The 24044-nt window shown below is 42.8% G+C and overlaps 1 protein-coding gene across 4 annotated transcripts in view; it reads right to left on the bottom strand.

The window, feature by feature from the left end:
- Positions 1-3226: 3226 nt before the first annotated feature.
- The window catches only part of SORCS1 (sortilin related VPS10 domain containing receptor 1), a 576537-nt gene continuing 555719 nt past the window's right edge, over positions 3227-24044 (bottom strand). Inside the window, exons 25-27 of one of the 4 annotated variants that reach the window (XM_027528998.1) lie at positions 8370-8475; positions 8085-8245; positions 3227-6300 (exon numbers count right to left, since the gene is read on the bottom strand). In XM_027528998.1, the coding sequence (XP_027384799.1) occupies positions 6236-6300; positions 8085-8245; positions 8370-8475 (332 nt within the window). In that variant the 3' untranslated portion in view covers positions 3227-6235. Of the gene's footprint in view, positions 6577-8084; positions 8246-8369; positions 8476-24044 lie in introns of all 4 variants that reach the window. The other 3 variants (XM_027528997.1, XM_027528999.1, XM_027529000.1) reach the window with 3 other exon arrangements.

Raw genomic sequence — 24044 nt, 5'->3', positions numbered from 1 at the left:
GGTTGTGGCTGCTAGAAAGTGGGTGATGTTCTAAGGTCTGCAGGGTGAGGTGGCTGCCGGTCTCCACAGCAGAAGTCCTTAGGCTAATGCTGAGGGGGAGGAAAGGAGAACTGGTGTATTTCTTACCTTTCCCCTTTGCTGTCAAGTGAGACTTCTTCCTTTTATCAGTATATCCAAACTGCGTTTAACATATACACACCTACCCGCGGCCTCCATCTGCCTCTTGTGTTAAGAGCCGTGCCATCCATTTGGCAGCACAATCTTCTACTGGATTTCTGATCACTCCTTCTACACCTTTAAAATACCACAAGCTATCAGTACTCCAGTGACCACTTTCACAAGCAAATGTCAGGTCCTCTTTAAGATAAGTGTTATATTTGTGTATTTCTTAACCATTTAACGACCATTGTATATCTCTCTGAATGACTAGTTCCTTTTCAGCTTTCAGATCTCAGAGAAGCTGGGGACCAACTTCCTCCTCTCCCATCCCCAGTCACCCTGCTCCCTGTTTATTTACTTATAAATCTCTCTAAATTATATAGAGGATAGCATCATACATGTTATATTAATTTTTCTTATTTGCCCCTGTTAGAATATATCCCCATGAAGGCAGACATATTATCAGCTTTGTTCACAGCTGTATTATAACTACTTAAAAAGTCTGCACCACAATGGATTAATGATTATTTGTATTTTGTAAACCAAAGATCCTTTTTTGTGTGTTTAACATGAAAATTATAACAGCTATTTCCTTACATATGATCATCTGGAATTAATTTGGGATGCCCCCATTGTGAAAGAGGGAGCCTAACACTTTTCCAAAATACTATTAACCCCTAAGAAATAGAAAACAAATTACATAAGGGTTCAGAAACCAGACTTAGGCCTTTTTTTTTCATGCCACGTTCTAGGGAGGTGTTTTGTTTTGTTTTTTTCCCTAAACTGCAATTATTTCTCTTAAATACGTAAGGATAGCTCCCTGAATACAACAGCTTGAGTGGTATCAGAGACGAAGGGCAAGGATTGTTGATGCTTGACAAACACCAACTGAACGTGTAATTGGAGGTGCTATCTGGGTAGGGGAGTCTGACCCAGGAGGGCATCTCAGAGGTCTTTGCTACATGAAATGGACGTGCAACACCAAACTGAAAAATTCCAAGGCTGTTTCAGCAAACATTTATCTAGTGCCCCCTAATGGTGATGTGCAGTGCTGTCAGCTACAGGCTGAAGGGGTGAAGTGAGAAATAGAAGATTCTCCCCTAAATGAGCATAGAACTTGGTGAGAAAGGTATAAAAGGACATACATAAACATAGTGCCACATTTTAAATACGTGTTGTTTAAAGGCTAATACGTGAAAGAACGGCACAGAGAAAGGAGCACTGACTATTTAGTAAGCACCTTTGGGTGGAAGGAGATTTGTTGAAGTGGGCAGAACTTGAAACAAGCGCTGTGCCAGTTATCCATCTGTGTTTCTCAAGTCCACTTCCCACTCCTCCTTTTTCTACTTAGTAACTCAGAAATCTATTTTCCAGCCTCCACTGCCCACTGCCTTGTGTGTGGCTGGGTTGAGCTAGTGGGAAACACTGGCGGGAGACGGGAGGCCTAGGGCAAGCTCCCCCACTCCCTCCCCTCTGCTGGGGCCGCAGTGCTGGCAAAGGCTGTGTCTCCTCCGTGGCTGCAGTTTCTTCCAGACACGTCCTCCATGACTTCAGCTTCCATCTGGTGGTCCTGGGTCCCGGGCTCTGAGGATCTCTTTGTCTTTCCAGCCCAGGGAAGATAGAGGCTTCCTGTTGATGTTTATCTTGGAGTTGCTTCACCTTCCCCTATTTGGCATCCTGGCTCTTCAGTTACACAAGCAACAAATTTCCTGTATTAAATCCTCTCTGTCTGAAATCTCCAGGGATGACTTTTGTTTGACTGGCTGTACCCTCAGTGACACACTATGAATTCTAGCTCAGCGGGTAAAGAATCTGCCTGCAATGCGGGAGACCTGGGTTCAATCCCTGGGTTGAGAAGATCCCCTGGAGAAGGGAAAGGCTACCCACTCCAGTATTCTGGCCTGGAGAATTCCATGGACTGTCCATGGGGTCACAAAGAGTCAGACATGACTGAGCGACTTTCACTTTCACCCTCAGTGACACAGGAGCTAAGTTGATGCTGATGGAGAAAAACAGTATAGGCCTGGAAAACAATGAGGGGTCAGAAGGAAAGTTTAGTCTGTGTTAAAGGAAAGGTGAAAGCTAACCTGAAAAACAACAGAAATTCCCATACATGCTGAGACCGTTCTAATGAGGCAATGCCATCCTGAGCCTGGCAGGTCTTCGAAAAGGCTTTGGAGGGCTTTGTGTCTGCACAAATGTTTCAGCAAAACACAAGTACAAATCGTTGACAGAGAAAACACGCCACAGGGCCAAAAGGATTTGGATCCAGTCCACTTCTTTATTTTCCACCAAGTTTAAGTCAGCTATTTGGAACTCTTGGACAGGACTCGCCCACTCAGAATACAGTTCTGGGAGGTGTCCTTTTCCCTCAAATTATCCACATGAGGACACTAAAGCTCTGCTCAAGGTCACACAGCTGCTGGAGGTGGGAGGAAAACTCCATTGTCCTGATTCCTGTAGCAAAGCCATAATTACTGTAGCATTTGAGCCCTTCCCTCTCCCCACATTTCAGTCCATTCCATGCAGGTTTGGTCCTTCAGTAACTACAAGCTTCTGAACAAATTTGAATGAATTTGTTCCATATCAATAATTGCTCATTTTAAAGGAACAAAAAGTAAGAATGGTACTCATTCCAATGTAATCAGCTTAGGGTGATTTTTACATAGAAGAAAGCAATAGTAAACCAACAGACATTATACAGTCAACTGAAATGCGGGTAGCATTCAGGCAGTAGACTATATATCCTACTTCAACAGCAAAATCCAAAGCCCCCCAAACGCAAAGCCCTCAAACCTGTGGTGCTTCCTAAACTCTCATGCATTTAGCCTTTATGAAACCCTATAGATTTAGCGCTTCTATATCTGGACTGAACACCGAGGTTTGGAATAAAAGAAATACCTTGAGGCATAGATTTTAGAGACATTATCCGTTTAATAAATATGATTGTAAAAGCAATAAACAAGAGCAATTATACATTACACTACATAGTATTTAACAAAAAATACATCAAAAAAGTCATTTTAAAATTAGAAGTAGTTCCAATACTATAAGAAAACTTTCTTTCTTTTTTTTTTTTTTTTAATTGGCTTCCTATAAAAATAAGTTGGCAAATGAGGGAATTTCAATGCTCAGTTGGAATCCTGGAAAACACAGAACAGCTGCCAAGCACCCCATTGCTCTCAAAGTTGCTGTTTGGAACTTCTGAAAAAAAGCAAAGCAAACTCTGCATTTTGGAGAGTGAATCCAATTAAAAATAAGGCAAAGGAGGAAACCTGGGTTGGGCAGTTCAGAGTGGAGCATGCACAGTTTGCCCTCCGGGATTTTGGAAAATGTTTCAACATCAGATTCGCAGTTTGCCCTGAATCTTGCCTTTCCCATCCATCCCTCCCCACCCATTCCTCTGGCCTTGAGCCCACCAAACTCCTCAGTGTGTTTGTACCTGCTGTTAGTGAGTAGGTAGGCACTTGGGTCCCTCCCATTGGCGGGCTCTCATCACTACCTTCTCTTTGGGATTGAGCTGGTGTGGCCTCCCATGATAGTTCTCAAATTTTAGAGTATTTCAGAACCACTTGAAGAGCTTGTAAAAACAGTCTTCTGGGCCCCAACTCTGCAGTTTCTAATTCAGTAGGTCTGATGTTAAGGGGACATAAAATCTGGATTTCTAACAAGTCTGAGGTGATGCTGATACTGCTGGTCTCTGGGTACCACACTTTGAGAACCATGGAGCTAGATCATATGAACAATAAGATCCCCTCTGAGCAAAATACTTTGCCTCACCAGTCTCCTCTAGGTGGGAGGGAGCTCTAAGGAGAGGAACATGAGGACCTTGGAGATGCTGAATCTAGAACTGGCCATCTGTGATCACTTCCCAAAATGCCAGTCATCTCATCTCCACCTCTGTTTTAGATGAGGACTTACAATCCCATTCTTCTCTATGTCTTCTCGTGTATTCATTTATTCTTCCAACACTAATTCTTCCAACATTAATTTTCTTAATACCTATTCTAAGCAAGGCACTGTGCTAGATTGAGTATTATTCCCTTTTTCAGTTTTCCAATTAAAATTAATTGAACTGCAACTCTGATGACTCCCTGTTCTGTTGTGAATGAGCCTCTTTTGGTTTCCAAACACTGTCTTCCAGATTAAATTTGGGAGGCTCCAATCGAAGAGGATCAGCGAAAATGTTTCCTATGGGATAGGAAGCCTGGCAGGTTGGGGATCAATTGAGTTCTACAAATAGATGGCGGCCTCAGGCACAATCTGTTTCCCAGACTCATACCAAGCATCTTCAACAATCAACACTTCTGCTTGATTAACTTCTGAATGAAGATTTGCTACTCTTCCCTACTTGAGCTACACAAAGGCAGGGGTCATCAGGATCTCTAGGACACTGCGATTGTCCTTTCTCTTATATTTTAGAGTGGGCTTTATCCAATCCATAATACTCCAAAGGCTGCTGGCCCTGGGAGAACGGGGATTTCTTCCTGCGTTGAGCCAATCTGGCTGAGTCTGCTGACTCCACCCCTTTACACTTATTAAATTGTCCTTTGCTGATACTATGAGACTCACAGAGCAAAGAGCACACATGTAGAAGTCTAGGGTCATCCGACATAATCACAATCCCATCCCAATATGGCAAGACCTCCATATATTCTTAGACTTTTTGACACTCTTAAACATTAAATCCATTAACTAGGTTCTTCTTCTGTTTAACATCGGTTTTATTTTACAAATAATTTCACTCTACTGTAAAAGAAGAAATACTGGGTAATAGCAACCATCACAGGAGGAAATTGCCCTGCCACACAGTAACACATGCAGAACATTTCTCACAAGAATCTTCCGGAATCTGACTGCAGGAGATATTTGTTAAGCTGTGAGGAAAAACCACCATTCATTCGAACACTTTCTTTTCTAAGATACATGGGCCAGGTTTGACTTGCTTTGCATCTCTCAACTCTTTCACACACATTATGTGTTTCCAGGTGGGGAAAGACAAGGATACTTAGAAAAGGCAGGTTCTACAGGAGGAGACAAAAAAAAACAAACAAACCAACCATGAAGCTGACCCTGCAGGGCAGGATGTATATGGAGGCTGCATGCGTGGACGTGTGCAAAGCTGACACAGACATCAGAAACTTTGGGTGGTGGAGGCAGGGTTGGCAGAGGCGAGGTCAGTTTTTAAGGAACATCAGGATGAAAGTCCAGAATCTAGCAACGTGTTTGGGAAGAAAAGGCAGGAGCTGTTGTAGGGTAAGTTGGGGACGGGAAGGAAGAGATACAAGGGCATTGACAGACTGTGACCACACGTGGAGAGCAGACAAACGGGAAGGTCAGAATGTGGGTAAACTGGGATTCTGTTTCCTACACAGGGCAGGAGTAGGGAAAGCTAGAGGAGAGGTCGTCATGACTGGAAGGGGAAACGGGAAACCCAGGTCCACTTTTGACACACTTGCCCCCTGCCTTCCTTCCTTCCTTCCTTCCTTCCCTATTCTGCCTGCATCCATGGAGCCTGAAGTTGCTTCTTTGTCCCTATGGCCACTCAGAATGGAGAAGGCCACCTTGTGACCGCTGTCAGCCAACAGAGCTCCCCAAGATAACTTAGAAGGGGAAAATAGCAACAAGGAAAGTGGAACAGAGAAACAGCTCAGGGTTTTGAACTCCTGTGCATGTCTTTGTGTCTTGTGAAAAGAGCCGGGGTGGCTAATCCACCCATCAGCCTATAGTGCTAAAAGAGCTGTTAAATCTAGAGCCAAGAATATTTCCAAAAATACATGCAGATCTCCTTGGCCTATATATGTTAGGAATTTTCTACAAACACGACCGATCAGAAAAAAGAGAGAGAAGAAGAAAGGGGGAGGGGAGTGTTTTTTCCATTAAAATAGAGCACCTGTACACTGCCCCTCCAAGCATGTTCTCAAGGTACTGTCCACATGCACAGGCTTAAAGCTAAAAACCCTTGTTGTGTCTGAAGAATTAAAAAGTCCCGATGCAGTGAGTGTTTGTTTGTCTGTTTGGATTTTGACTGTTTTTATTTTATTTGTCTGTTTTTGTTTTTACTGGCGTCCTCCAGTCAAACATTTACATAGGTAGGGATTTCTTTTGTGCTTTGATTCTCAGCAACTATGGAAATACTTCCTGGCAAGATAGGAAACAGAACAACAAAGGGAAAAAAACAAAACAAAACACAAAGTTAGTGGTCATGGAGAAGGATGCACTTGACAAGAGCGAAATTCTTTCCTGATCAGCAGGTCGCCTGTAGCCTTTGGGGGTTTTCCTTAAATGGCAAATTGAGCCCCAGCCGATCCCCGCTTTGGCGTTGAAGGTGGAGTGGCGTGTCTTGCTCTTTGCAATCGGAGAGATGAGTCACCAGGTTGAGTAGAAGGGGAGGGAGGGGAGGGTAAAGCTACTCTCCTAAGAGAAAACGTGTAACACTTACTCATTTAATGACACTGGAAATGGAAAGGTGTCAGACACGTTGCAACGCGCTGGGAGCTGTTCCTGGTGAAGGAGGGGCTGCTACTTTAATAAAGCAAACACTGCCTATGCTTCACACCCGGTGGAAATGGGATTGAAAACCAAACGACCCACAAAAATGCACTTAGAAGCTTTAGAAATAAATAGGGTGAACTTCTCTGGACTTGAAGACCAAAAAACCTTTTTCTTTTTAACCCAAAGCAATTACTCATTTATCACCTTGTCTCCTCAAATAAAAGGAAGCATGCTGTGAAAACTGGACACCAGATGTGGGGGCTGTTTTATCATTACCTCCCATACAAGCCAGGCAGCACATTTAAATTTCCCCTTAATATAGGCACAGAACTTTTCCAGACTAGTTTAAAGAGAGGATGCTGTTTCCCTCTAAGCACTTTTTTCTCTTTCTTTTCCAGGTTTCAGATTAACAGTCCTAGCTAAGGACCTTCTAGGTGGTTTGGCATTATCACATTGGAGTAAAGCATGAAGGCTTATATAACAATGTATCCATCAGAGTCAGCAATGCAGGGTCTAAATGGGAACATTTACAGCTTCAACTCTATGGCCACCACACAGGAGGAGACTAGGAGAGAAATGGATCACAATGGTGGCTTCACGGATTTACCTAATTTCCTGGGAAATTTCCTCTACAATAAATAGTAGAATATAGCAATTACCCTGAGACTTTCTACACCTAGCTGTTGGATTCCCATGGTTTCTTTCCAGGCAGCATGAGCCCTACTGAATTATGTTGAAATCCACTTTAAGACTTCTGGTAGGGCACAGGTGAAAAGGAGGAAGAAATCTGCCAGCTGCTCTAGGACAATCTAACCCTCCAGTGCTCTCTCCAGGAAACTTCACTCCTGACATGTCCTGCCAACTTGATGGCTCTTGTCCTCAGAATTCTTAGGTTCCATGTTTCCTGGGGGACAATTTTAGATTAAAGCTAGATTAAAAAAAAAAAAAAAAACAGGGTGATCAGTCTTTCTTCTACTTGTGTTCTGGAGCAGTCTGCCATCCTTGGAACTGTCTCCAGGTGGGGGTGCCGTGGCTTACTCTGGTCATTATAAACCCTGGCTCCCAAAACCTTCCCAGCCCTCTAGGATCAGCAGCTCTAGCCTCTGAGCTCTGTCCTTCTCATATACTGTTAGAGCACATACTCTGCTCTTTGCCCATGAACACTTGAAGCCCAGTGTTTCAGCAAGCGTTTTTGCAAAAAAGGAATAAACTCAGAAGAGAAAAAACTAGATAAGAGCGAGAAAACTTTTTTTTTTTCTCTCTCTCTCTCTTTTATAAAGGAAGGAAGCGGGGAAAGAGGCATCTTAGCTGTTTCTCTCAGGGATGTTAGAGCATAGAAAGTGGTTACGTCAAGCCAGAGAAGGGTTAGAGAGAGAGCCAGCCATTGACTACTCAGGCTGAAGAGCTGAGGGCTACCAGGAATCATTTACCTATGAGCTGGGACTCCACCTTCTCATCTATCAGCTGGCCAGGCCGCCTGAGTTCAGTCTGAGGGACATAGGGCCTGCTTTCAGGGTGACTGACTCGACTGACCATCTCTTGTTCTTTTTCATTCTGCATCTGGGCATAAACATTAATCCCCGGGATCTTCCTAAAACATTAACAGAAACCATCACTGCTGTGCACGGGACGTGTACATCACGGCCACAAAGGCTTCTGAACCTGTCGGGGAGAAGGAGGAGGGAAGGAGGGAGATTGTGGAGGGGGACACCCACCTTTTAAACTTGTAGATGACGAACACCGCCAGCCCCACAAACACCACGGACAGCAGCATCAGCATGGCAGAGCCACTGTGGGTTGGAGTGAGATCCACCAGCGGAGCTGGGGAGAAAAGCAAGGCACGGTCACCGGCGGGCAGGGGGGTGGGCGTGACTCTGTGACAGGCTTGGGGTGTTCACACGGAGGCATGGTGCATCCCGCAGTGCCGCGTGGGATGTGCACACACGATGTACCTCACATGGCCGGACACGTGGGTGCATCTGAGCCTGTCCCAGGCCCCAGAACGCTCCAACTGGCCTGTTCAAGAAGTACAGCGGAACGATTTTAAGCACAGACTGTGGAGCCAGCCTGCTTAGGTCCAAGGCCTGCCCTACTACAGGCTGGTTGTTAGTTGCTAGGCAAGTTACTTCACCTTCCCATGCCTGATCGGGGGAGCTGAAAATAAAAGTACATGTCTCATTGGGTTTTTGTGAGAATTAAATCAATCGATGTACATAAAGCATGGATAACATTGCTAGGCACATAGTAAGCCCTTTATGAGTCTTAGCTTTTATTGCTACTGCTATTATTGCTTTGAATCAATATTTATAATATGACTATTAAATTTGTCTATATTCTGAATGCAAGCTTCCCCCCCAAGTAATGCAGAAAACCAGAAACACTACCAGCAGGAATACATTCATGAATTATCCAACCCCTCTCACTCCTATCCCAGCAGTTGTCATGTGAGAGAACTGGTTGCTTATATTTTTTACACATAGGAAACTGATGGCTAAGTGAATATTTTACGAGGGCAGCTGCTCTGATGCGGGAGGAAAGATGTGAAATCCGGCATCGTCTCTGCAACTTGCCAAAGTCCAGACAGCTCGTGCCAGGAGGCGCCAGTCTCTCAGAGACAGTGAGTCCTCCTCTTGGACTAAACAGATGCCTTGGCATCCATGAAAGATTCTCCCTCCCTGACCTCACTCCTAGAGTGCGGCTCTGGGGAGCATCTCTCTCCACCTGCAAACTCCCCTCCTCTAGCGCAGGGTCAGCCTGCTCTACTTTAATGACTTAGCAATTAATTTTCACCCTCTCGAACACTGACATTTTGCAAACATAGCATAGCTCCAGCATAAAAGGCAAACCACGCATACCCCTCAGAAGCCTGGACACTGACCTTTACCTTCCGTCAGTTTAAGCAAAGCCCAATATCCAGGAATGCAGGTGACCTTTAAGCACCATTTTCTGTGGCTCTTTTCTGTTGAGAGCCAAGAGCACAATGTTATGGTCACCCAGATACAAAACTTCAGGATAGGTGTCTGCAATGCTGATGGTTTCAAACAAGACCCAAGGCTGCTTCTGCTCCGTCTGGTGATTCAACGATTACATCCCAGGCGTGCAGTAACTATGACTGGAAATTCCATATACCAGTTTTGGCGAAAAATACAAACCAAGCCCTCTTTCTCAGAAAACAGGTTTATTGTTTTAATAGAATTAGCTTTTAGGAAGGGCTAAAATGAAGCTACATCTCCGATTCTCCTCCCTAAGTCAAGCAGCATTTAAGCTGTGAAGTGTGTGTGTGAGGAGACAGGATGTGTTCACTGAACAGAACACCCAAGGCAAATGCGCTTTGGGCTCAAAACTGAAAAATAAAGGTCTCTTCCATTTACTTAGGCAAACGCAGTGCAAAGGGGTCCGGGAATACTTGAGCACTCACATCACGATGGGTAGAAGGTCAGTGGGTAAAGAACACCTTCCATCTGTCATAGACATTACCGCAACTGACTTTCACTGTGGAGGGAAGGGTAGTGATCCCCACTGAACAGACAGAAACCGTGAGGGCCTCCCTGGTTAGTGTCGCTCCAAAGGACTCAGGACAAGTAAATGGAAGAACCAAGACTTAAAGTCCCTCTTCTCTCTGTCTCTCACAAACACACACACATGCACACTTTTCTATATACTTCAACCCTGGGCTAATTTCAGCAGGAGATATCTGGAATTTTAAAAGATATTTCTGAGAATGGGGCTAAAGGCTAAAAGTAAAGCACATGAAGCAAATTAACAAGTGACAAGGTCAAAGTATTCTTATGTTTTCAAAGGACCAATTAGAATCCTAGGTCATACACTCTTAAACTCTGATAACATGTATATGCACATACATAGGCATGTGTGTATTTATGGGTGGTGGGCTTCCCTGGTGGCTCAGTGTTAAAGAATCTGCCTGCCAGTGCAGGAGACATGGGTTCAGTCCCTGGGTCAGGAAGATACCCTGGAAAAGGAAATGGCAACCCACTCCAGCATTCTTGCCTGGGAAACTGCACAGACAGAGAGCCCGGCAGGGTTGTAAAAGAGTCAGATATACCCTAGCAACTAAACAACAATTTATCAGTGATAACTGTACATAGAGAATGAACCCTCATGCATCCATCACTCTTCAATAACCATCAACCCAAAGACAATGTTATTTTATTTCTACCCTGTCCAGTGCCCACAACCCCAACACTGGGTTATGTTGAAGCAAATCTCAGCTATTATATAATTTCATCTGTAACTCTAAAAGATAAAAGTTTCACTCTATTTCTCTCTGGACATTATCACAATACCATCCTAACACTTTTGGAAATAATACTGGAAAGCAATTAAAGGCAATCTTCTAATGCAAACCCCACATTTGACAGGGAATTAAGGGAGGCCCAGGGAGAAGCTGTGGAATATAAGGATGAGTAAAGGCAAGTAGCTGTATTAGCTGAACCTCTGATTCCCAGCTGAATGCCCTTTCAGAACAAGCAGAACATCAGTGTTATGGAGAAACCAGGAAGAATACTAAGGCTGCTTGAAAGGGTTGGCATTTGAAATAAATGTAAAACTAAAGTGAAGAAATTGCTGCAGCCAGGTTCTCACTGACACAGAAAGCAAACACACAAATGGACTCTGTGTCCCTTCTCTCCCCTTCCTCCTCCTCTATCTCCCCATCACAAGCTGAAATCTTTCAAATCTAAATGATTCCCACTCAAATCATCATTTACAAGTAGGCGGCATTAACAATGTTAAGAAATTCGCACATTATTTTGGGAAAATGAGCTTCTGTATCCCGAGGTCTAAAATGTATGCACTCCCCCGGCCATCTTTGCATCGCGAGTCACTGCTCAGCGGCAGGAAGCAGGCAGCAGCAGTGAGAGGTTGAGTACTGCTGCCCTCTGTGTTTCGTGGCGACTCCTGCTTGCTGATCTGTGTCTGAAGGTAAACAGGACTATTGCTACTCCACACAACCTCAGATGCGTGTCACAGTTTGCCCAACATTACTAGGTGGGTTTGTATGTGTTTTGCCGAGGAATGAACACTCATGATAAATGAGCTTTAGCTTACTGTCTGCAATAAGCATAAATTAATCCCTCTCCAATTACAGCCTAAGCAAGGTAGAAGGGGCAAATGCTGAGTGGTTTATTTGCCACAGTTGACACACACCATAAAGCATGGACATAGCAATACAGCATGTGACTTGACAGTTCTAAGGCTGATGCTGGTACATGTCGTTTCTACAATCCTGCAGAAATGCACTGAATTATTACATTCTATTCATGAGGACCCGGACTGATTATGATAATAGTGATGCTTACAGGAATAACAAGAATTCTTGTGAAAAGTGATCCATACACAGTGAGTGGTAAGTAAGGTCACAGCTTGAGGCTTGAGTATATGAGAGGAGAGTGAACTCAGAAACTTAAGTTTAGGGTGAAATAACTGATACGGTCCCTGTTTGAAATCAGATTCTTACTTGGCCACTTGCCGACACACTAAATGACTTAAACTTAACCTCGGTTTCCTCATCTGCAAAATGGAGATAAAACTAGTGCCTATTTTAGAAAGCTGTGAGAATAAAATAAGATGGAATTTATAAAGTGCTAACATGGTGTCTGGCAGATGGTACATGCCCAATGACTTTAAAACCATTATATCATTGCTATTCTATTTCTTAAAAGTGTACTCTATAGAGGACAAGCCCTGAAAGATAACTAGAGTTCATGGCCAGATAATTTAGGGAAACTGTATATATGACATTCCCCATCTTGGAGATTCAGTATATGAAAGCTCGCAGCAGTCCTACAGGAAGGAAACTCACATGACTTCATCACAGGGGTTCATAAAGTCGTTGGGGCACATGCCCTTTGCCGACCTGGGTCCACAGAACACGCTTCAGGGAATGCTTCATCCGGAGCATCACTAATCCCCTTGGCTGCAGCCTTGCCCCTTTAGGTTATTTTCCAGTTTGAAAGTCAACAACATGGCAGCATCACCCTGGAGAAGCTCCGCAAATATCCTTACTGTGGTCTGTACTGATACTCATTCTACCAAAGGGACTTTCTGGGAAATCTACCTGCTCTATGATCCTGGAACTTTGAACTCATATTGCATTTCTGATCCAGAAGTTAGTGCTGTCAAGAAGTTACAAAAGCAAGTTCAAGTTCGCCAAACTTTGACTGATTTTTCCTCTCTCGCCTCTAAAGCAGACCTAAGCCAGCCTTTACTTACATGCCTTGAATATCACAAAATACATGTGGTCTGAAATCTCTTTTTCAGAAATTAAACTTGTATGGGACTGGAACAGAGAAAGTTTATCTAGATCACAGGAAGGGTTTACGGAACCTTACGACAGAGCACCCTCATTTGTCCAACAGCCCTTCCTTCCAGTTCAAATCCAAACCTGGAAGTTCTCAGGTCACATACAGTTGAAGTCTAGCTTGGAGGATTTTGAGTATTACCTTGCTAGCATGTGAACTGAGTGCAATTGAGCGGTAGTTTAAACCAAGAACTTTCAGATGTACAAGGTGGATTTAGAAAAATCCAGAGATCAAATTACCAAGATCTACTGGATCACAGAAAAAGCCAGAGAATTCCAGAAAAACATCTATTTCTGCTTCATTGACTACACTAAAGCCTTTGACTGTGTGGATCACAACAAACTGTGGAAAATTCTTCAAGAGATGGGGATACCAGACCATCTTACCTGCCTCCTGAGAAACCTCTATGCAGGTCAAGAAGCAGTAGTTAGGGCCAGATATGGAACAATGGACTGGTTGGAAATCGGGAAAGGAATATGTCAAGGCTGTATATTGTCACCCTGGATATTTAACTTCTTTGCATAGTACATCATGAGAAATGCCGGGCAGGATGAAATACAAGCTGGAATTGACATTGACAGGGGAAATATCAATAACTTCATATATGCAAAGGACATCACCCTAATGGCAGAAAGTGAAGAGGAATTAAAGAGCCTCTTGATGAAGGTAAAAGAGGAGAATGAAAATGCTAACTTTAAACTCAACATTCAAAAAACTAAGATCATGGCATCCAGTCCCATCACTTCATGACAAATAGATGGGGAAACAATGGAAACAGTGACAGACTTTATTTTCTTGGGCTCCAAAATCACTGCAGATGGTGACTTCAGCCATGAAATTAAAAGACTCTTACTCCTTGGAAGAAAAGCTATGACAAACCTAGATACAGTATTAAAAAGCAAAGACATTACTTTGCTAACAAAGATCCATCTAGTCAAAGCTATGGTTTTTCCAGTGGTCATGTACGGATGTGAGAGTTGGACCATAAAGAAGGCTGGGCACTGAAGAATTGATGCTTTTGAACTGTGGTGCTGGAGAAGACTCTTCAGAGTCCCTTGGACAGCAAGGAGATCCAACCAGTCAACCCTAAAAGAAATCAATCCTGAATATTCATTGGAAGAACTGATGCTGAATCTGAAGCTCCAATACTTTGGCCACCTGATGCAAAGGCCTGACTCATTTGAAAAGACCCTGAGGCTGAAAAAGATTGAAGGCGGGAGAAGGGGACAATGAGATAGTTGGATGGCATCACTGACTCAATGGACCTAAGTTTGAACAAATTCCAGGATAGTGAAGGATAGGGAAGCCTGGCGTGCTGCAGTCCATGGGGTTGCAAAGAGTCGGACATGACTGAGTGACCTGAACACCAAAGTCAACAAATCCAAACCTAATCATAATAGTAGCTCTATCCTGTTATGACTCCAGGAGAATTTTAAATTAATTTTAGTTAAACTACCTAAAAGCATTTCAGATCTCCCTGAGGAGAGTGCTCAGCCTCATGTAGATTGATTGCACTACTGCATCAACTCTATACTTCTTTCTGTGCCCAAGCAGCAGGCTATTCGAATTTGAAGCTTCTCTTACCAAAAGGAGAAATTCCTTTCCTCACCCCCTTGAATCTGGGCTGGCATTGGACTTGATTTGGCAATAGAATGCAAGACAAGTGATGGTGTACCAGTGTGAGTTTCAAGGTCTCACACACTTTTGCTTTCTCTCTTGGAATCCTGTCACTGCCACGTTAGAGCAAGCCCAAGGAAGCCCACTGAGGTATGAGAAACCACGTGCAGCAGAGCTTAATTATCCCAACTGAGGCTATTCCAGGCCAGCCTACAGCCAGCTGACCCCCAACATGGGGCAGCCCAGTCAAGATCAGCAGAGCTCTCTACCCAACAATGCTCAGCTAACTGCATAACACACAGTGAGTACAGACAAAATCAGAAGAGCCACCAAGCTGCTACACAGGCTCATATGCAATCATAAATGCTACGTCAAGCCACTGAAGTTGGGGGTGGTTTGTTACACAGCTATAGCTTACTGACTCCTTCTCTCTTCAAAACCCTTTTATTTCAATGGGTTGAACATCCAATTAGTAATTCTTACTGTTGGGCTCTACATTATCCAATTCTTGGTATGGACTTTTGTCCCTCCTGACAGGGTGCCTGGGTATAAATAAGATGACCATAAATGTTCTTTTCTAAACCAGGGCACTTTGAGAATGAAAGGGAATGCTACTAAACCTTATATAGACACAACAGATATGGCCTGACAGCCTTGGTCCCTGTAGGTATGAGAAACTTAGTGCCTAAAAGGTAGCTCGTCCTAGGTTCTGGTATATATTCTCTGTATTGTGTATGTGTTCTCCTATCTTCCTTGGTTGCGCCATTTTCTCTGGAAGGCATTCCCTGAAGGGAACTGCATCTCCTGCATCCTAACTGTGGCTTATTTCCAACCTGATATATGATTGTACTGTTGCCGAACTGTTCATCTGACCATTCTCTGCCCAGGAGATTCTGGGTACATCTTCAGGGCAGTTAACCTATAGTCATTCATGCCTTTCTATAGACCCAGGAAATCTTAGGGAAAAAAAAAAAGCTTATGAATCTTCCGAAGCTAATGAACTGCTTCATTGCTGGTCCCTGGCATATTTATGAAAGTATCACAGTCATTTAGTCACCTTTGGGAAAGGGATATATTTAATATCTCAGCACCTACTTATCATAATACCATAACAGCTTAATAACTGTCAAAAACCACTGGGTCCACATGTCTGTGAAACAACCTAATTATGTGTAGAGGAAAAAAAAAATATTTGAGAGGAAAAACAGAAGAAAGGAAAAGTATTACAAGCATGACTTTACTCACCAAAGACTCGTAAATGATAACCGTGTAGACCATAAGGCAACCAGAGACTAAAGAGACAGATAAATTTACTGGTTGTGGAAGAATTCCACTAGTGCTAATTTCATCCCTAAACGGAAAATGTTATTGTAACCATCTAGTTCACTTTACAGGTCTGAGCTCCACAACTTCACAATTGGGCATCTGCATGTATAACAATGTGGCTTATGTGATACTGTGTTTTCTAAAGCTTCTGAACTCATGCTGATTCTGCCTTCAAGTGAAAGGGTCTTCCTCAATGTAAACTGTTAGGCAGAATTCATGATGTATCTTGACCTAGACTGAAATTCTGAGTACCTTATCCCCTCCCACATTGACTCATAACATATCCAGAGGTAGTAAGCGAAGCTGGGAAATATTAATTCTCTAACATCTCAGTGATAATATCTTTTTATTACACCTGAAAAGAAATTGAACCAGTCAGCAGCAACCATGGAGGCTAAGATAACACAAGATAACAGTTTTATTAAAAACCCACACATACCCTTGACAAAGGACAGGCTTCCTAAACATAATAGCTTAAACAAGGTGACTGCTAGACAGATAGGAGGGGTTGAGAGCAGTTATGTGGTATTACATTTTAAAAAATTTCAGCCTGAGATTTGAGGCTTTGAGAAATATTAAGCTTTTACCTTTTTTTTTTTACCAATCAGTATCCAAAACCCCAGAAGAACAGTGACCCCCACCACAAAGCTAAGAGTGGAAGAGCACGCTGATTCTCTAATATGTGCAGAAATACAGAGAGGTGTGGATATATCATTTTCTATTCACACTAGCACATTAACAACACCGAGATAATATCACTTGTTTAACTTTCATAAAACCCATGGCTGTTCTGCCACTAACATTCTGGTTCACGCTTTAATCATTTTTCAACTGCTTCACAGCCACAGCTCTTGGCTGACCTTTGCCATCCATCTAGATTATGGATAGAGTCTATCCCACATTCAGAGGCAGGTTTCATTTTTTTCCCCTTACTCCCACTGTCGTCTACTCATTCGGCCAATTAAATTTGCTCCGAATACATCAAGGAATTAGATTTTAATGTTTATTACTAATTTCTTCCTACACTTAATATCAAGGGCCTTTTTTCCTTTTTTTAAATGCATGCCTCTGTTTTGAGTGGATGCCTTGAGTTGTAAATCAGATTTATTGCTGGAGATAGACGAGCACCTTTCCTTGTTACGCAGATAGATTTCTGTCTGCAGAATGCTTGTAAGAGCAGCTGCTGAGACTGGTGAAAGGCCTGGCTGCATAAACATCTCTTGGGGAACCTGTTACAAAGGCAGATTCCCAAAGATCCCTGGGATTCTGATTCCAGGAACGTGCAGCGAGGCCTGAGGAAGCTCAACTTTGATGAAGCTTCCTCCGAAACTATGACGCACAGCCGAATAAAAGAACAACTGTTTAATAGCAGGGATTGCCTACCCTAAGCTAGAAGGAGATTTTCCAGCCACAGAACAGGCAGCTATTTATCCCAAATGTTTTGAGTGAATCAGTTAGCACCAGCTTTTCCAGTCCCACTGTACAGAAGTCTCATCTCTCAAGGTTTAGTTTATTTATCCAATAAATAACTCCTGTGAAATGCACGGAATCCCTAAGTGCTGTTGGTTGCCATTTAATATGAATTCATCTAGTGAAGGCTCTGTGTCCTCAAATAAAATGTAGTGTTTCCCTTTGCTTGCTGAGGCATTAACTTCTAGTCTCACTGCCCTCATCTCTTCTACCAAAAGAGAAACAATACGTTTTTTAAGCTGCTTTCTCCCCATCCCCTGCCCCCTGTCCCCACCCCCATTCCCAAATATAATTGCTGAATTAATTGATGACCATGGATCCTCACAGGAACAAAGTTACAGACTTCGGTGTAGCGTGAGAGGTTTGTATCAGCAATTAAAACTTTAGTTTATTACCTGTCAGCAGATTCCCTTCACCTGGCAATCTACTAAAAGGTGATAAACTAAAGCTCACAGTTTAAAGCGAGGTCTGGTCCTGGCCTCTTCACCTGAGTGCCCACCTCCTAGTCCCAGCTTCCTACTATGGTTCTTTACTTGTCTGTTTCGGAGAAGGAAATGGCAATCCACTCCAGTATTCTTGCCTGGAGAATCCTGCGGACAGAGAAGCTGGGCAGGCTACAGTCCACAGGGTCACAAGACTTGGACATGACTTAGTGACTAAACCAGCAGCACCACCTCTTGTCTGTTTTATGACACTTGCTTCTCTGGTGTCATAAAGAATATGCCTGCAATGCAGAAGACCTGGGTTCAATCCTAAGGTTGGGAGAAAGATCCCCTGGAGAAGGGAATGGCAACCCACTCCAGTATTCTTGCCTGGGAAATTCCATGGACAGAGGAGCCAGGTGGGTTACAGTCCAGGGGGCCGCAAAGAGTCAGACATGACTAAGTGACTAACACTAGCACCAAACCAACATGACCGTGACAGTTATCTGCTTTGGCAACTATAAAAGAGATTCTAGGTTTCCAACTCTATCAAATAAATGACCATCTCTTGCTACTAGAGTTGAAAAATCCTTGTAAAGTGGGTAAATACTTTGTAAAATGAGAAAGGATTATTGGCTGTTGGCCTATGGTCTTAGAAAATCCATTTATCTGCCCCTTCTTTCCTTTATCATGTGTATCATACTTTGCGACAGTAAACTAAACATGTGTTGATGAGAGTCTTCTCACATTATGCATGGATGATGAACAAAGTGTATAATATAAATGACATGTCAAATAATGACACATTTAATTCCCGTGAATTGTATCCCTCTCTCTTTCCTCTGCTCATAATTATATCTTCAGTTAATATCCAGTTAGGAATATTTGAGGGTATGTATCTAAATGCCACACACATGTCATACTATGGATCACTTTACACATAAACCTAACTTTGTTCTGCTTCTGCTCGGCATAGCCCCTCAATCTGGCAGGTTTATTTTCTCTGCTTTGACTGAACTCCTATTCAGCATGAAGGCTCATTTTTATTGAATCTTCCACATGCAATGCTTTTCATCCTCTTGATTTAAAATTAGGAAAGCTTCATGCAACTAGTATTTGGGCCCCAGATCAAGCCAGTGTACATTGAGCAAGAGTACTGGTTTATTTCATATCTCTGGAAAAACCATAGTTTTAAAGGAATCATTGCATAGTGAGGTACAGAGTCATGTGGAGAAGTAAGATGATAAACTGGAAATGAACTGTGTGCCCTTGAGTAAATCCCAAGTTACCAGAAGCAATGAGAAAACTATTGGTATTTTAGGGATATTTTGTTAACAGCCCAGGCTTGTTCTGCTGTAATTACCTACAGGCATCAAATATTCTGCAGCAGATCCCAAGACTTCCTGTGAGTCTTGTTGGAAAAACTCTCCCTAAACCATCCCTACATCACACATCATAGCTCTTAAAATACAGGAGAAAATCAGTCAGTCAATCAATCAATAAAAAGAAGGCCAGGGTAAAAACATGGATAAGAGAGAACTCAAGGGAGACGTTACAAAAGATGTGAAGAAGGTATGGTTTGTTTGATCAGGTAAGTGTAGTGTGATCTAAGGTTTGAGACCCTGAGCTCTGTCATGAAGGGAGACAGAGCTTGCTTTGCTCCTTATTTTACTATTCTGGTGAAATAATGGCCAATAAGTTAAATTTGCTTCTGTATGTTTCAGGAACATCTCTCTTGTCAGTCCCTCTCCCATTGTCTTTAGGTCTTCTCCTTTATAGAGCTCCAATTTTCCTTCAACTCACCCATTTTCTACAACATACATATCAACAACTATCAAACGTCTTAAAAAATATATCTGACATAAGGAAAGCACAGAGGTGGGTTTTCCTGGGAAGCTTACTATTTAAATGAAGGCAAGGCTCCCCCATTATTGGGTAAGAGGTATTAAAACAGGACTCCTGGAGAAAGGAATGGCAAACCACTCTAGTATTCTTGCCAGGAAAATTCCATGGACAGAGGAGCCTGGACAGCTATATTCCATGTGATCACAAAATCAGACATGACTGAGTGGCTAACACACACACACACATTATAACATGTCATGGAGACCGGTTCATAGACCAACACACTGAATCCAAAGGATAACCAAGAAGATGAGAGTTTTGAACCTCTCTCTACAGGTTATACAGCCTTGATGTACTCCTTTTCCGATTCGGACCAGTCTGTTGTTCTATGTCCAGTTCTAACTGTTGCTTCTTGACATGCATACAGATTTCTCAGGAGGCAGGTAAGGTGATCTGATATTCTCATCTCTTGAAGAATTTTCCAGTTTGTTGTGATCCACCTAGTCAAAGGCTGTATCTTGTTACCCTGCTTATTTAACTTATATGCAGAGTACATCATGCAAAATGCCAGGCTGAATGAAGCACAAGCTGGAATCCAGATTGGCAGGAGAAATATCAATAACCTCATACATGTAGATGACACCACCCTTATGGCAGAAAATGAAGAAGATCTAAAGAGCCTCTTGATGAAAGTGAAAGAGAAGAGAGAAAAAGCTGGCTTAAAACTCAGCATTCAGAAAACTAAGATCATGGCATCTGGTCCCATCACTTCATGGAAAATAGATGGGGAAACAATGGAAACAGTGACAGACTTTATTTTGGGGGGCTCCCAAATCACTGCAGATGGTGACTGCAGCCAGGAAATTAAAAGACGCTTATTCCTTGGAAGAAAAGTTATGACCAACCTAGACAGCATATTAAAAAGCAGAGACATTACTTTGCTAACAAAGGTCCATTTAGTCCAAGCTATGGTTTTTTCAGTAGTCGTGTATGGATATGAGAGTTGGACTATAAAGAAAGCTAAGTGCTGAAGAATTGATGCTTTTAAATTGTGGTGTTGGATAAGATTCTTGAGAGTCCCTTGGACTGCAAGGAGATCCAGCCAGTCCATCCTAAAGGAAATCAGTTCTGAATATTCACTGGAAGGACTGATGCTGAAGCTGAAGCTCCAATACTTTGGCTACCTGATGTGAAGAACTGACTCATTTGAAAAGACCTGATGCTGGGAAAGTTTGGAGGTGGGAGGAGAAAGGGATGACAGAGGATGAGATGGTTGGATGGCATTACTGACTCAATGGACATGAGTCTGAGCAAGCTCCAGGAGTTGGTAATGGACAGGGAAGCCTGGCGTGTTGCAGTTCATGGGGTTGCAAAGAGTCAGACATGACTGAGTGACTGAACTGAACTACAGTTTATAAATTAATTAAATCTCTAATTATTTGTAAAAGCAATATTTACTGAACACATGATATATGCAATTTTCTGTGCTAGATACAATGATAGAGACACTACAAAGACATGGTGAACTGTATCCTCAGGAAATTAAATAGGAGAGAGGATGAGGATCAGACAGAGCTTAAAAAAACCCATGTGAGTTCTGACAAGGGATAGATGATATCCAGGTAAAGGGTTCCAGAAAAACAACATGTAAAGGTTAACATTGAGCTGAGCCTTAAAATAGAAAGACATTTAAACGATGTAGAAAATTAGAGAAAGGGAAGTAATGCTCCAATTGGGAATACCATGAGCAAAAGTACACTTCCATCAAAACATCAGTGCTTACGTCTAGCCCCCAGCTTGGCTGAGTCATACTCCCTCTGTCTGCTAAACATGACGCCAGCTGCCACGGGGTCCTAAGAGCCAAAGAGAGCCACTCAAGGCATGGCCCTCTCTCAAACTTCTTGATAACAGCTCCTCATCCCTTCTTATTCTCACACAATCTGAAATCTTTACTTCAAGAGAGTTTCAGGAACGCCGCTATCACGAGCGGTGAGGACCCCAGGAGGAATTGTACAGAAACTGAGAAGCACGGGAAGAGCTAAAAACAAAACAAGGACTGCATTCAAAGTTTAGCTCACTTAGATACCAAATTTAATGAATTCCCAATCAGAACATGTGGGGGAAACAAACGAAATCCTGTCTCTAATGACATCCAGGTACCTGGAAATGCTTACCTTGTGTTCCCATAAAAGCAAACAGGGAACTGAATTTGAAAAACAAAGCAAGGCTAGTAAATTCCTGAAAGGAGACAGTTCTTTTTCCTTGGAGACAAACCAAATTATGCATTGCCCCTCCCACCAGCAATATACTCTGGCTCAAATATTTTTAAAAGAAGGCTGTTGAACATCTGCTAAGCAATTAATGGTATGCAGCGGTGTGCTGGAATGGTCCCTGGGAAGGTATTAGCAATCCTGCTTATGAGACATGAAATGTTGCAAGCAGTGGTCCTTCTTCCCTTTTTTGAGATTGTATTTTATTTTTGTTTTCTCCTGCCTGTAAGGGGGATGAAAGGAAAGGGAAGGGAGCTTAGGTGAAAGTTCGGCATCAAATTCTCTTCCTCATCATGTCTTCTTTCCCCCAGGCAAGAAAGGGGATATTTTTCTGCTTTCTCTTCCTAGCCATCCCAATATGGATGTGTTAATGTCAACTTAAACAAATGGTGGCAACTCTCTCATCCAACTGATCACCTACCCAACATGCCAAATTTCCTATGTGTGAAAGGAGAATTCCCTCCACTGCCTTGATACCATAGTCTATCTACCCTCTGTTCAAACAGTTAAAAACAAAAAATCAGGTAGGTAGAGTTACCTTAGGAACAATCTCCAACATGAAACTGATCACTCCTATATTCTACTTTCTTGTCAGTCATTGAAGAGTGCCAGCCTTAACACAAGCCTTGCCTTTTGCATATGAAAGCCTGGCTGAAATCGACTTTGTACCTCTCTCCCTTGGAACTGCCAGTCCTAACGCTATTATGACAACATGGCTAAAATCAATACAGCGAAAATTTCCAAGACTCAATTCCTATGTCAGCCCTTGACAGTCTCTTCTTTTATTCTTCAAACGGGAGCTGATTACCCACATACACGTTCACTCTGGCCATCCTAGGAAGCACAAAAGGCCAGGTAATCAGGTTTCAAATTACACTGTCAAAGGTGTATGAGAGATACTTTCAGAAGAACCTGGGACAGCCTGGATGACTGGAAGCCAGATAATTTTCTCACTGTCTCCAAAACGGCTCAGTCTAAGTTCGGGCTTTTGCCTCAAACTCCAGTTTCCTTTTGTTCCCTTGGCAACCCTGCAGAATACACATCTGTGTTGCAGAGGTCTGTCCTTCTAATCTCAGCATGCTTACCTAAGTTCCCAGTAATACACTCCCTTTTGCCAGCCCCTTCTCTGAGGGATCTGAGTACTGATCTCCAGCTACAGGATGAAGCATGAATATTAATTGGATAAATTTTCTACATCTTCCCAACTTTGCATTACTCTTTGCCAACTGGAACTTAGACCAGTGGAATTATTTTTTCCTGGTTATCAGGAATGACCTTTCTTTCCTCCATGGAACTACGGATCCATGGGTGCCTTTGCTATATCCATTTTCCAGGCCAAGTCGCTGGTCAAAGCAGTTTCAGATCATTAGCCACTTTCTGGATTTTTTTTTTTTTTTTAAATTCTGGATCCCAGATGTCATCACAGAAAGGCATCCTTAACTAATATATAAAGTAAGATGCAACTTTAGGAAACTAATCAAACCATCTTTGGAGAGTGATATGACAACAACTGTCAGTGGCTTGGCCACTGGGCTGATGACAAGGGATGTTTCTGGAGTTTGTTTTCCAGTTTAACCAACTATGTGTAACTGCCATGTGCCACCACTGCTCACCAAAGATCAAAGGCCAATCTTCTTGGCAGGAAACGGCCAAGAAGATCATCAAACGCTCTGCGGTCAGTTTGTTCAGGCCGTAGGCTTACAAGCTGCCCTCATAGGTGCTCCATTGTTTTCTACTCTCTGTGCGCGTGCTCAGTCATGCCCAACTCTTTGCGCGCCCACGGACTGTAGCCTGTCAGACTCCTCTGTGCATGGGGATTCTCCAGGCAAGAACACTGGAGTGGGTTGCCATTTCCTACTTGAGGGGATCTTTCCGGCCTAGGGATCAAACCTGTGTCTCTTGCATGGCAGGCGGATACTTTACCATTGGGCCACTGGGGAAGTCCCTTTCTACTCTCTTATATTTTCTTATTTTCTTCAGTACCTTTCACCATCAGTATGATTTGTAAAGTGTCACTTTCAATGTGTTACCTGCCCAGCCTTCTCCACTGATGGAATCTTCATGAAGGCAGAGGCTCTATCTCATGCTGAGAACACTTCTTGGCTCAGAGTAGCCAGCAA

Source organism: Bos indicus x Bos taurus, chromosome 26, assembly GCF_003369695.1.
Source record: "Bos indicus x Bos taurus breed Angus x Brahman F1 hybrid chromosome 26, Bos_hybrid_MaternalHap_v2.0, whole genome shotgun sequence".
Lineage (NCBI taxonomy): Eukaryota > Metazoa > Chordata > Mammalia > Artiodactyla > Bovidae > Bos > Bos indicus x Bos taurus.
The sequence above is the reverse complement of the archived record's forward strand: the minus strand, read 5'-3'. Positions and strand labels throughout refer to the sequence as shown.